General features: G+C 41.8%; 4 protein-coding genes across 10 annotated transcripts in view; 3 read left to right on the top strand and 1 right to left on the bottom strand.

Moving 5' to 3' along the window:
* The window catches only part of LOC136253060 (uncharacterized), a 32,124-nt gene extending 20,992 nt beyond the window's left edge, over positions 1–11,132 (bottom strand). For 4 of the 5 annotated variants that reach the window (XM_066045658.1, XM_066045661.1, XM_066045660.1 and 1 more), the window contains exons 1-2: positions 10,042–11,132; positions 9,754–9,985 (exon numbers count right to left, since the gene is read on the bottom strand). The gene's annotated coding sequence lies outside the window, so the exon portion shown is untranslated. The remainder of the gene's footprint in view (positions 1–9,753; positions 9,986–10,041) is intronic. The other variant, XM_066045659.1, reaches the window with a different exon arrangement.
* On the top strand, positions 2,838–3,677 carry LOC136253569 (uncharacterized). Its single transcript, XM_066046235.1, has one exon. It carries the CDS (start codon positions 2,838–2,840, stop codon positions 3,675–3,677), a length of 840 nt encoding a protein of 279 aa, XP_065902307.1.
* LOC136253568 (uncharacterized) lies at positions 3,708–7,820 on the top strand. Its single transcript, XM_066046234.1, has one exon. It carries the CDS (start codon positions 3,708–3,710, stop codon positions 7,818–7,820), a length of 4,113 nt encoding a protein of 1,370 aa, XP_065902306.1.
* The window catches only part of LOC136253054 (uncharacterized), a 150,373-nt gene continuing 146,471 nt past the window's right edge, over positions 10,171–14,072 (top strand). For all 3 annotated transcript variants that reach the window (XM_066045636.1, XM_066045637.1, XM_066045635.1), the window contains exon 1: positions 10,171–10,251. The gene's annotated coding sequence lies outside the window, so the exon portion shown is untranslated. The remainder of the gene's footprint in view (positions 10,252–14,072) is intronic.

Genomic DNA, 14,072 nt, shown 5'->3' with positions numbered 1-14,072 from the left:
GCTACATTTCAAGTCACCCAGTAGAGAGATCAGCTGCAAAAAAATATCCTGTGGGGCATAATGGGCATGTAATAAATATATGTATATAATTTGTATAATTACTAATAAAATCAAAAATAATTGAAGCACTAAAATAAAAATCTTCTTTAAGTTCTTTTCTTCTTCCTGTAGTGAAGAAAAAAACACATGGGTTAAAAAAGCCCCAAAGCCAGCCATAGGCCGGCTTTGCAGTATACAAATACAAAAAGAAGTGATATCTAATCAAAAACAGCCAAGCTATAAAAAAAGGTGCGGCCCCCAAAAAGGCCATGGTGAAAAAAGATGTGAAATCCAAGAATCCAAGGTGGCGGCCAAGAAATGGCTGTGATGGTAGGTTAATGGTTACATTTTAATAACGACAATTCAGGTGAATTTTGTGCCGCTTGGTCTTGGCACCAAATTCACCTGAATTGTTGTTATTAAAATGTAACCATTAACCTACCATCACAGCCATTTCTTGGCCGCCACCTTGGATTTCACATCTTTTTTCACCATGGCCTTTTTGGGGGCCGCACCTTTTTTACAGCTTGGCTGTTTTTGATTAGATATATATATACATGCACTCTTGGTATTAGTGATTGTGATGGTTCATTATTGTGTCAATAGCTAGTAAACAGCTGATCCAGATCTGTCATTATAGGATTTTGATGAGTGATGATGTGTCTATGCCAATATGTTTGATCACATGAAGGCAAATCACTTTTAATTGTAGAAATTTATTTTCAAAGAACAGCAGGTCTTGGGAATTTATTCTCAAAGAGAAGAGCCTCTTCAAAATATCTGAACATATGTGAAAAGCCCTTTGAAAATCACAAGCTGTGTACTTGTAATGTACACTAGTACACAATACAGTCAACTACAGGATAGTTTAGTACAGTGTGTACTTTATTACAGCATACAATACCCAGCCTTGAATCTCTTCCTGAGCTAAGACATCACAAACCAATTTGGACAAGGATAAAATTATAGTAGAGCACATGTGTCTGTATGTGTACAATCAAAGTTGTTTCTGAAACACCAATGCACACACACACACATACATACACACACTACACAAAGGAGGTGTCATTCCAATAGACACTGAGGTCAAAGCCGGTTGTAATAGATTTTTGATTTTGACCAGTAAGTTTCATCAAAAATATATTTGCTTCTATGATGTTATGGTCCCATCTGTTTTGCTACACATTTGTACATCCCTTACTCATGCAGCTTTGACCATAGATAATACATGACATGTGGATTGGAAATGTCCCTATAGTGACGTCATGGGCCATCCATGTGTCCACATATCTTTTTGGTGCAAAACTTTATAGTTTCTATAGGTGGAACATTTTGTTGTACGTTTGGGTGAAAATTTATTATGAGTCACGTGAGAGTCGTGTGATAGGCCACGTTTTGTTGCGAGACGATACCGAGATGTGGAACGTACCTGACTTAGAGTTCTAAATATCTTACATGGTCCTACGAGCAGGAGTCGAACAAGCGACCCACGGATTCACCCCGTAGCCAGAATAGGAAGTGAAATTCGACAGTCACCGCTCGATCTTATTCCTAAACGAGAATTCCTTGGTACCGGGTGAATGGTACCCCGAGAGGCGAGTGAAAGAATTCGTTAAGTACTGATTGTTGCGTTGTTTTCTATTTAGTTGGTGCTCTCTAATTAGAGAGTGAAAATCCGCGGAAATCCTGGTGAAGAGGACGAGTAACCACGGATACGCCGAAGCCAAAGTCATTTGTATAACAGTAGTTAATGTATAATGTCAGAAGTAGAGATTCTTAGTAGAAAGAAAAGGGTTCGGGGTGGACATAGAGGTTCCACAAAGCGCACTATCACAGAACTTTATGAAGCTATTGAATCCACTGATGAAGGGGAAGCAATCATAACAAAATTGAGACAGTGCAAACTTGCACTTGAAGAGAAACTAGAGACAGTGAAGCAAATTGATGATCAGATTTTAGAATTGGTCCCAGATGAAGAGCTTGATAGTGAAATTGAACAGGCAGACATTTTCAGGGAAAGGGTACAGAGGTCCATAATAGATGCTACAAATGCTATCGAGGCCAGGAGAACAACCCTTAGTACCCCAGTCACACCGAGTGGTGAATCTTCCACGACCACCACTAGTCTCACAAGTGGTGATACTTCAGCAGTTGTCAGTGATGTCCCGAGCAGTAGTTCTGCAACTGTCACCAGTGTCCCATCAACCGTGGTATCTTACCCAACCACCTCTGTAGTCACTAGTACTGTTAGTACTACCCCAGCAAGTACATCACCAGAAGCTCCAGTCACAACCAGTGTATCATCCAGCACTCCAGTGATATCTATAGCTCCACCTACTGTTTCGTTGACGTATACTAGTAGTATTGCTGGGTCTCTTCCTTTTAAGCTACCATTGATTCCTCCTCATACAGTTGCCGGTACGATGGCCCCCTTCTCACCTAGTGTAATGACAACACCTGCCTTGCCCCTTGTGAGTTTGCCAGATACAAGTGTCAGCCCCCTTGCATATCATGCACCACTAGGACATGTAACTAAGGTGAAGTTACCAAAGCTTACACTTAAACGGTTTAATGGTGATCTCACAAAGTGGGCTCCGTTTTGGGATTCATTCGTGTCTTCGGTTCATAGCCATCCCGGCCTGTCTGATGTAGACAAGTTTAATTATTTAAACACACTGTTAGAAGGTACAGCAGCAGAAGCAATATCTGGTTTAAAGTTAACTGGTCCCAACTATGGTGAGGCTGTAGCCATATTGAAGAGATGATTTGGTACCACCAAGGAGATAGTGAGCAAGCACATGGAGGCACTGGTTAACATTGATGCGGTAACCTCTCAGTATAATCTTAAGGGGTTACGTCATTTTTATGACTTGGTAGAATCACAAGTGAGAGGACTGAGTGTACTAGGAGTCTTAGCTGAATCTTACGGAAGTCTGTTATCACCCATCATTATGGGCAAGTTGCCACAAGAATTCCGACTCATTATTAGCCGATCGGTGAGAGATGATCGTTGGCAGCTGGATGAACTGATGCAGTTGATAGATGCTGAGATTAAGGCTAGAGAGAGGGCTGCAAGTATTGCTAGTCAAGGTGGTAATAGTAATCGACCTGCCAGAGCTGTGAGTAGGAGTTTCCCTACTTCTTCAACGCTAATGGCGAATGATTCATTTTCTCCAAGGTGCTCATTCTGCCGTCAGGGACATGCATCTACCTCATGCAAAACGGTGATCGAGCCAGCAGAACGTAAGCAAATACTTAAAAGATCTGGTAGATGTTTTGTATGCCTGCGAAGAAACCACACTAGTCGTGAGTGCCGATCAACACTGAAGTGTTCTAGCTGTGGCGGCAGACACCATGTTAGCATCTGCACTGGAGAGGTGGCGAGAAACACTACCAGAAGTTCTACAACTAGTGTCACTGGTCATTCAACACTTCAGGCCCAATCATTGGGGTCAGTAAACTCTACCACACCTACTACCACCTCATTACAATGTGCCAGCTCTAAGATGCCAGTACTGCTGCAGACTGCACGAGTGGATGTTCTCAATCCTGATAATCCAAGTGTATCAATGAGTGTTCGAATATTGTTCGATAGCGGGAGCCAACGGTCGTACGTTACTGAGAAGCTGAAAGAGTGATTGTCATTGACCCCGCGCAGTTCTGAGACTATGTTAATTAATACCTTTGGGTCAGACAAGGGGAGCAAGCAGTCTTGTGATGTAGTTGCGGTTAGTCTGAGTTTGCGTGGTGGTGGAGTCCTCAAGCTATACTTCTTGTCAGTGCCACAAATTTGTGAGCCTCTCTCCAACCAACCGCTATCATATGTGGCCGAACATCATAGACATTTATCTGAATTGGATCTGGCAGACTATTGTTGTACTACCGAACCTTTGGAGGTGGACATGCTGATTGGACTTGACCATTATTGGAAGCTCATCACAGGAAAGGTGATTCATGAAGGTGATGGACCCATAGCAATGCAGACTCGTCTTGGATGGGTGCTCTCTGGCCCAGTACCTGGGCTGTCGTGTCAGACCACATGCAATCTCGTATCAACTCACTTGCTAATGGTAGATGCATACATGCCAGAGGAATCTGGACAGAGTTTGGACAGTACCCTTAAGAAATTCTGGGATCTTGAGTCCTTGGGAGTAAACCAAGACACGCCTGATGTTTATGCGGAGTTCGAGAGGCGGATATCATTCAAGGATGGTAGGTATGAGGTTGCTCTACCATGGAAGGAGACTCATGGTGCGCTTTCTTCCAATTATGAATTGTCATTGAAGAGGCTTACAGGATTGCTGAGAAGATTGAGACAGTTGCCTGATGTATTCCAACAATATGACAAGGTTATCCGAGAGCAACTTGATAAGGGGATAGTGGAGATTGTGAGTGACAAGGCAATCCAGAACAGCATGGTCCACTACCTACCGCACCACCCTGTTGTTAGAGAGGACAAGTCAACAACCAAACTAAGAATTGTATACGATGCCTCTGCCAAGAGCAATGGTTCTTCCCTAAATGATTACCTATATGCTGGACCAAAATTTGGTCAAAGTATAATGGACATTCTGTTGAGGTTTCGCACACACCGTGTCGCACTGGCAGCCGATATAGAAAAGGCTTTCTTAATGGTATCTGTTGCACCACATGACAGAGATGTTCTTCGCTTCCTCTGGGTTGATGACATCAAGAAGGAGCGGCCAAGGGTCACAACATTTAGATTCACACGAGTAGTATTTGGTGTGTCTGTGAGCCCATTTCTCCTGAATGCCACCATTAAGCACCATGTAGAGGAGTACAGAGAGAACCATCCTGAGTTTGTGAATCTTTTCACACGTTCCATTTATGTTGATGATATCACCTATGGTGCTAGTGATGAAGAAGCAGCCTTTGAACTCTATGGCAAGTCAAAGAAGGTGTTAGCTGAAGGAGGGTTCAACTTAAGGAAGTTTGTTAGTAACTCCCAGAGCCTGCAGAGTCGTATAGAGTCAAGTGAAGGGCATGATTTAGTTGAAGTGAACTCATCAAATAGTAGTAGTGTAGTTGAAGAAGACAAGACATACACAAAAGATGTCTTAGGTAGAGCACAGAGCAATGAAGGTGGAGAACAGAAGATACTTGGAGTAAGGTGGAACTATGTACAAGACCAATTGGTCTTTGATTTGAGTGAACTAGCTATCACTTTGAGGAACATGGAGCCAACGAAGAGACGTATAGTGGGTATTGGCTGTAAGTTCTATGACCCACTGGGGTTCATTTCACTTATCACGGTCCAGTTCAAGATGCTATTCCAGGATCTATGCTTGAGTAAGATTGATTGGGATGAACCACTAGCGGGAGAGTTACTGAGCAAGTGGAAGTCATTAGTGACTGGCTTTCATAGTGTCATGGTCACTATTCCCAGGTGCTACAGCTGGAGCTTAAGTAAGTCCTCTGGTAAATACACTTTGTACGGATTTTGTGATGCGTCATCTCGAGCGTATGCTGCCGTGGTGTACATGAGAATTGAGACAAATGTGGGTAGCTCAGTGGAATTTGTAGCTTCCAAGACTAGGGTCTCCCCGGTTGAACGACAAACTATTCCTAGGTTAGAATTGTTGTCGGCACTACTCCTGGCCAACTTAATGGCAAGTGTACTCACTGCACTTGAACGCGAGATAACTTTTAGTTCGATAACTTGCTTCACTGACTCCAAGGTTGCTCTGTATTGGATTCGAGGCGTGGAAAAGGAATGGAAACAATTTGTTCAGAATCGTGTAATTGAGATAAGGAGACTCGTGGCGGCAGATTGCTGGCTTCACTGTCCAGGCAGGGAAAACCCTGCGGATATACCATCAAGAGGAATGACTCCCTCAGAGTTAAGAGGTAATGTCCTGTGGAGACATGGACCAAGCTGGCTTGTTGATTTGAGCAGTGAGTCTAACTTAGTAGAGGAGGAGGAATTAATCATGCCAGAAGCATGTGCTGCAGAGCTGAAGGCAGTGCAACCTAGTAGCTCACACATACTTTTGAGTTCTAGTGAATCAACTGGCCTTACGCATGTGATCAAACTGGAGAACTTTAGTAAGTTTAGCAGGCTACTGCGAGTAACCGCATGTGTCCTCAGGTTTGTGAACCAATGTATGTCAAGGTTACAGAAGAACAGTACCTCCCTGCCCAAGGAATTAACTGCGTCTGAAGTTATGAATGCTGAAAACCTATGGGTAAGGGAATCACAGAGGGATTTAGGTAACCATAAGAATTTCCCAACCTGGAGGATGCAGTTCGGTCTTTTTCTTGATGGGAAAATATGGCGATGTAAGGGCAGACTTGGTAATGCCGACATTTCATACAATGCCAAGCATCCTGCTTTGTTGTGCAAGCAACATTACTTCACTGAATTGGTGGTAAGAGATGCCCATGAGAGGGTTGGACATAATGGAGTGAAGGAGACCTTGACGCAGATTAGAGCCAAGTTTTGGATTATCCGAGGCAGACAATTTGTGAGGCACATCCTGTATCAGTGTGTCGTCTGTCGTAAGTTGGAAGGTCCACCATGTCCAACGCCACCAGCTCCATCTTTACCAGAATTCAGGGTAAGAGAAGCCCCTGCCTTTACATACACGGGAGTGGACTTTGCTGGGCCACTGTATGTTAAGAGCCATGAGATAACTGATGTTGGTAAGGTCTGGATTTGTTTGTATACCTGTTGTGTCACTAGGGCCGTGCATTTGGAACTTGTACCTAACTTGACAGCTCAAACATTCATTCGGAGTTTTAAACGATTTACGGCACGAAGAGGCTTTCCCCGTAAGCTAGTTTCTGATAATGGAAAGACATTCAAGGCTGCTGCCAAGACTATCGAGAAAATATTGAATCAGACAGAAGTACAGCAGTTTACAGCAGGGATGGGCTTAGAATGGTGTTTTAACTTAGAGAAGGCCCCTTGGTGGGGAGGCGTGTTAGAGCGAATGATAAAGAGTGTGAAGAGATGTCTGCGTAAGACAATTGGCAGGGCGAGATTGACGTATGAGGAGTTGATGACAGCCTTAACTGAAGTCGAAATGATAATCAACTCCAGACCTTTGTCATTTGTGTCTTCGGAAGACGTAGAGGAGCCACTTACTCCATCTCATCTTATTGTTGGCAGGAGAATACTCAGTTTACCTGACTCGAGCTTTCAGCATGTAGTGAATGACAGTGACTATAATGTGCAGGTCACACACGATTCCCTGAGTAGGAGGATGGACCACCTCAACAAGGTTCTCAACCATTTTTGGAAGAGATGGAAAACAGAGTATTTGCTGCAGCTCAGGGAATGCCACCGGTATAGTGGTAATGGTACAAATGATGATGTTTTACAAGAAGGCCAAGTGGTACTGATGCACAATGAATCTTCTCCTAGAGGATTTGGGAAAATGGTGAGAATACACGAGTTGATCAGAGGAGGAGATGGTCTTGTAAGAGGAGCCGTATTGAAGGTGCCATCGAGGGACACCCAACCAACTTTACTGAGACGGCCATTGAAGTGCTTATACCCGTTAGAAGAATGTTGTCGGGCTAAACCAGTAGAAAATGATAAGAGTAATACAGTCCAGTCCAAGAATCCCCAGTCAAGTGCAGAATGCTTTGTTGACAAGAATGTTAGTAACAACAATAATGACCCTCGATCTAAGGAGGATGCGTCCTACAGTCAAGTTCAGCCAAGTGATGTACGACCATCTAGGAGAGCTGCTCAGAAGGCAAATAGTTTTATAAGAGCAGTGATGACTGAAGACATTGACAGTTCCAGAGGATGACCAGTAGACTATTATCAGTATTATATAACGTTTGTGATTTAGAGTTTTTTTTGTTGTTGTAATTTGATATTCCCTTGTTGACCAATATGTGGTCAACGGGGGGAGGATGTTGTACGTTTGGGTGAAATTTTTTTATGAATCACGTGAGAGTAGTGTGATAGGCCACGTTTTGTTGCGAGACGATACCGAGATGTGGAACGTACCTGACTTAAGAGTTCTAAATATCTTACACATTTTGCTGACCTTGGAACCTGCAAATTAGTGTTTGTTGTTTACAGCTGGGTTAATTACCACCTACACTAATTGGAGGCTGGACAGTAGGGACACTGACTACTAGTAAACTATAGCATCAGACAATTCAGGTTTAAAGGTGAAATATGGTGTTTCAAAACAATTGTGCAAATTTCCTGAAGAAACAGAAAGTGTAGCATTGTTCACTACTTCTATAAAAAAAAAATAAAAAAAATAATAAAATAAAAAACGAAACAGGTACTACTTTGTGCAATTGTTTAGTTCAAGCTAAGCAGTACTGTGGCATAAAATCTATCTCAATGTATCACACATTTCTTTGGTGGCTGTGTAAATGAGGTGTATGACGAGAAGTTGGCTAATAGTACTGCTGCTGAAATACAACTGTATTAGCTGAAGTGTACCTGCCATTGTCCCATTGTCAAATGAATTTCTCCTAGCACACAATGTAAAACGATAAACAATGTAAAAGGAATGTCCACGTCTTTAAACTGGTCTTCAAACAAACGGGAAAAGGCAGCAGAAGAGGGGAGAAGGCAGCAGAAGAGATAGCCTAAAAGCTCAAAACAGCCAGTACATTTCAATGTACGTATTGAAGCACTGTAACAAGGATAGGTAAATAACGTATATAGTACGTGTAAATAATTTAACATGCATTTCCAGTCCCATAGGAACACATATATTATCTATGCTTTGACCATGCTGGGTCAACAGTTTGACGATTGTCATTCATGTAGAATTGGCCTTGTTCATTGACCAATCAGTTTGGCCTACTTTATTCCACGGACTGGACTGGACTGGACTCGCAGACTGAGCTGGAAACAGCTTTTAAACAACAATCCAGGAATTATCCATCTCTTGCAACACTGGAGACACCACTACCAAGCTACAACTGTGCTGCTGCTGGTTCTTCCTTACAAGTCATGACATTAGTGCATACATGGACTAGACTCGTGGACTTTGCTGGAAACAGCCTTAAACAATAATCCAGGAATTATCCATCTCTTGCAACACTAGAGACATTACTATCAAGCTATAACTGCTGGTACTGCTCTTCCTTACAAGTCAGATGACACTAGCGCATGCACTAATCAATTAGAATACATTTACGATACACGTGTACTCGCAGTGATAAAGCGTGACAGAGGCTATTGTTGTAGCGTACATGTTTTCCTTTGTTGCTTCAGTACTTAACACTAGCGTTAGGGTTGTAGTGATGAGCCAGATTATTTGCATAGCCCCATCACCTTGCCTGGTGGTGCCACCTAGCCATCTGCTAAGAATAATTACTGGCTCATCTCTACAGCTGTAGCTAACACTAGTGCTAAAGCAACAAAGGAAAACATCTACGCTACAAGAATAGCCTCTATCACGCTGTATCACTGCTAGTACACATGTATCGTAAGCGTATTCTAATTAATTAGTGCATGCGCTAGTGTCATGACTTGTAAGGAAGAGCCAGAAGCAGCACAGTTGTAGGTCGATAGTGGTGTCTCCAGTGTTGCAAGAGATGGATAATTCCTGGGGATTATTGTTTAAAAGCTGTTTTCAGCTCAGTTCGTGAGTCCGGTCCAGTCCAGTCCGTGGAATAAAGTAGGCCTATCAGTTTGATGGTGGTTGCAGATTTAAATATTGTATAGTGGCTACTGGAGGGATACCCCCTTGATACACTACACACACTCACCATAATGGCATACTGAAGTGATATATGCCACTATATAGCCCAAGATACAGAAATGGCTTCAGTCCCAACTTTATCAACAACTTAGCAGCTCTTGTCATGTCCCCCATAATAACTGCTATGTCCAGGTTTTCCGCTGTACACCTCAAAGGCTGGGTGATCAGCCAGAAGTCTCCCTAAATACAGCAGCATTGACCAACTGAGGCTGGTCCTGACAACGTACATCCACCTAAAACTGATAAGCGAAAATATTCATTAGGCACACTGATAAAACTCTATATGTCCACTTACGGTGTATTCAACCATCCGTTATAACGGGACATCCACAGGTGACGAATTTTAGAAGTGCTAGGGTGCCACGTGCCAGCACAGATAATATGGTGCCAGCTGCTAGGTACATTATAGACGCGCCCACAACTAGACTCTAATTGTTTCATTCCTTACTTACAGAAAAAAATGTCGGCGAAAGGTGTGGCTGCTTCGTGATTGATACCGATTGCAGTAAGTTGATGTGTTAGGTGTATAGTCTAAGTATTGCTAGCGTTAGTGTGGGGCCCGTAACATTTGATTAATGGGTGATGATTTAATCCATGTCAAAACATGCTATTAGGATTTGTCAAATGAAGCCATAAAAACATTTTTCATGACACTGCATTTCATCCTTAGTTCTTAGGAATTATACATCAAAACAACCTAAAACATACACCCCGTTCACGCTACCCTCTAACCTGGGTAGAGTACGGCACGGCTCGAAACAGATTGCAGTGTGAATCAATCGAGCCGTACCGAACCGGGTCCAGCACGGCACGACAGGGAGAGGTGGGCTGGCACGGGTTAGCGTACAGTGTGAACGCATTTCGAACTGGCCAACTCATAGCTATTAACAATACAACTTGCTTCTGTCGGCCATACAGTGAGTACATTAGTCTCGCCAGGAGCTCATCGAGTCCGTAGGACGAGGGAGCATGTAACTCCGTAAACGGCGAAATTCAAACATGGCGTCGTAATTTATTAATAGTAATTTAAACAGTAACCGTATAAGGATAAAAACATACCGCGCATGCTCGCTAAACCCATTACTGCTGGCACAATACTGTAGTCTTCTTGCTCCAGCACTGAGCGATGAAACTCGATTCCTTCAGTATTTATTGCAGATATTCTGTGCTGCCGCCGTGGACTGATAGCCGGCCCACTTACATTACGCGGTAAGCAAGAATGTTTCCTAGCAGTCTCCAAAACATCTTGTCACTATTTCACCCCGTTAGTTAAGCCCTTTCCTCGACGTTTCCTCCCTTGCCATCTCTTTCTTTTACGAATTAATCCAGGCGCTGCATATTTGTGGCATGATTATTACGTAATTCTTTACCCTACGATACAACTTTTACTATATAAGGAATATACTATGTTAAGAAATGTCCGCCATGTTTGAATTTTGCTGTTTACGTTGTGAGTATGAGTTACATGCTCCCTCGTCCTACGGACTCGATGAGCTCCTGGTCTCGCGTAGCCAGACCCTTTTCTTTCTTTTGTGTGGGGGCGGGGAAAGAAAAGGGTCTGGTGAACATAGTATAGCGTCGTCGTTGGGCTATCCCGAGATTGTGGGGATTCTACTGCGCAGCTTCCGGATTGTTTGTGGGTGCGAATGACGTGATCTGCTGCATTTGCGTCCTGTTACCATAGATATTTCATTAGTAGCTGTGGTAACAGGATGCAAATGACGCAAATAATAGCAAATCACGTCATTCGTGCCAATCAACAATCCGGAAACTGCGCAGTGGAATCCCTACAATCTTGGGATAGGCCAACGATGATGCTATACTATGTTTACCAGACCCTTTTCTTTCCCCGCCCCCACACAAAAGAAAGAAAAGGGTCTGGCTACGCGAGACTAGTGAGTACATATCAAAACTTGCTGAATTGTAATTATATAACATCAAATTTTACTATTATTTATTATAACAGCTAAAAATCAACTCCATGTCATTTTGGTAGTCTTAGCTTAGTCAAACCAGTTGGTTGAAAAACCTTGTTGACAGCCATCATTTAGCTGATGTCTTAGTATCTAATGTCTTTGAGCAGGGCTGTAGGACCAGGTGTCCTACAGACCTTCAGCACTTGTGCTGTAAAGCTTTAATAAATAAAAAATTAAAATTTCTTGCCCTATGTAAATACATGCATTTTGTACTAAATACAGAAAATGCAAAAAAGCAACCATTAGCAACTATAATCTCTACAGGACATTATACAAAAAATTAAAGCCCTTGAATTGCTCTACACGATTCCGCCCGAAGTAATGCTCTAGTGTTACCATAGTAACATTTATTTACTATTGATTACAACATAATATGCGCCCCCATGCAATTTATATTGGAGAATTTAACTACTCGGGTGGGAAAACCCCCCAAAAGCGACCTCCTTCAACCAAATTTGCTAAACTTGGTATCATTCTATGTGTCAATACTTGCTGATTAAGAATCCACCCGAAGTAAGTGCCTATAGTATGTTCACGTTGAGCTGAATCCTGAAAAACAGCTAAAAGTTAAAAGTGGATTTTTTCTCAACAGAGTTAGCATTTCAGCTAACCAGATGATTATTGGTAACAGCAAAGGTGTCAACAACAGACACATACGGTTTGGCTCCATTACAAGTTCGGGAAAGGGCTGTAATGGACACTGTACTTATATGGCTTCCCCATAGGAAATGTATTGTGAAAATTATGATTGGCCATAAATATTATGTCAAACATTTGAACAAAAAGATTTTGAAATATTTTTAGCGGATCAAGCAGTACTACAAATGAGCCAAATTTCAAGATCGTGTGTAATTGCATCCATGAGTTATTAAATGTTTTTGAGGATTCAGCTCAACGTGAACGTACTATAACCAATTATTATACCAAGTTACATTATGAAACATATCAAAAAAAACAGGGTTTCCCACTGTTTTATTACGTATCTGAATGCGTAATTTGGCGATACAAGGCTCTATCATGGCTTTTCTCTTGGTAACTTCACAAACTCCTATATATCACTTGATTCACCATTTATCAAGGGTTCTGATGAGCCATACCAGATCTCCGTAAATTACAGTATGCGGAAGTTATGATGCCGTGTTTAATAAACGGTGTCATTTTCGTATATATTTTATGTTATGGATTTTTATAATGTATGGTAGTTGAGAAATGTTTTGATATGATATTCTACATTATGAAGAAGTTTGAGGATGTTTGCTATACTTTTGTTCATGGCAAAAATGCCAAGTGGAACAGGCATGTCCAATACATTTTGATTGAAAAACCATTAAAAATTAAATTAATTATTGTGTACTGCCTACCTCGAGTCCGTTTAGTAACTTTCTGAATTTGCTACATGTAGAGTAACTCTCTGTGAGTACAATAATGCCAAAAGAAATCCAATTCACGGAAATTTAGGCTCATCAAAATGGCCTAAATTGACCGGGTGTAGCAAATTTCCCCATACATATTGTATTGGGCATTTCGGGGGCATGCAATAATAGGCGTAATAACCCGTGACACATGATAGATACCTCAGATTCCGAACCAGATTTGGAAAGAGCAGTACTAGTGAACAGCCATCAAATTGAGCTATAGCAGAAGGAAATCAGCGAATTTAAGGTCATCATTTTAAGGTTGAAAATCACTTACTTTTTCTATGGTGAATTGAATGGGCAGATATTTGGAAAGGAACGCTCTGAGCTATTTCGATGTCTTGATAGCCATTAACCTTCGCTAAATTAGTGTTACAATGAAACAAAAGCAGTTCTGCAGGTTAGTTTGTGAAAATTACAGTTTTCTGTGATTAAGCAAAATAATGTCCGTACCATCAGCAAACTTCTTCATTATCATATGTGTTCTAAACCTGTTCTTCACAATGGCTACAACGTACCGTAGTTATAGTAGACTTTGTGACAATTACGCTCGAATAACATGTTAATAATACTGGAGAAAGGAGCATCCACTAGCTTAAACGTGGTGTATTTCAGCTGGTTCTTCGCTTCCTTGCTACAGATATGGTGCCTTTTATTAAGCGTCTAAATAATCAAAAGCTATTGCACTTGTCTTAGCTTTTTATTATTCGGCGCCCGCACTATCGAGCTCGTGTCAGATGCAGTAGTGTGAACAAGTGCCGACTCGAGTTCAATAACTCGAGTTGAAAACACTCTGACTAACCCGGGATAGTGTGAATGGGGTGATAGTCTATATCATTTTAACAGCTTGGCTGAACTGGTCAATTGAAAAACCTCATCGACAGCCATTTTCCCTTCCCTATTATACAAAATACATGTATTTTACACAATAATAC

This window comes from Dysidea avara, chromosome 4, assembly GCF_963678975.1.
Source record: "Dysidea avara chromosome 4, odDysAvar1.4, whole genome shotgun sequence".
Lineage (NCBI taxonomy): Eukaryota > Metazoa > Porifera > Demospongiae > Dictyoceratida > Dysideidae > Dysidea > Dysidea avara.
The sequence above is the reverse complement of the archived record's forward strand: the minus strand, read 5'-3'. Positions and strand labels throughout refer to the sequence as shown.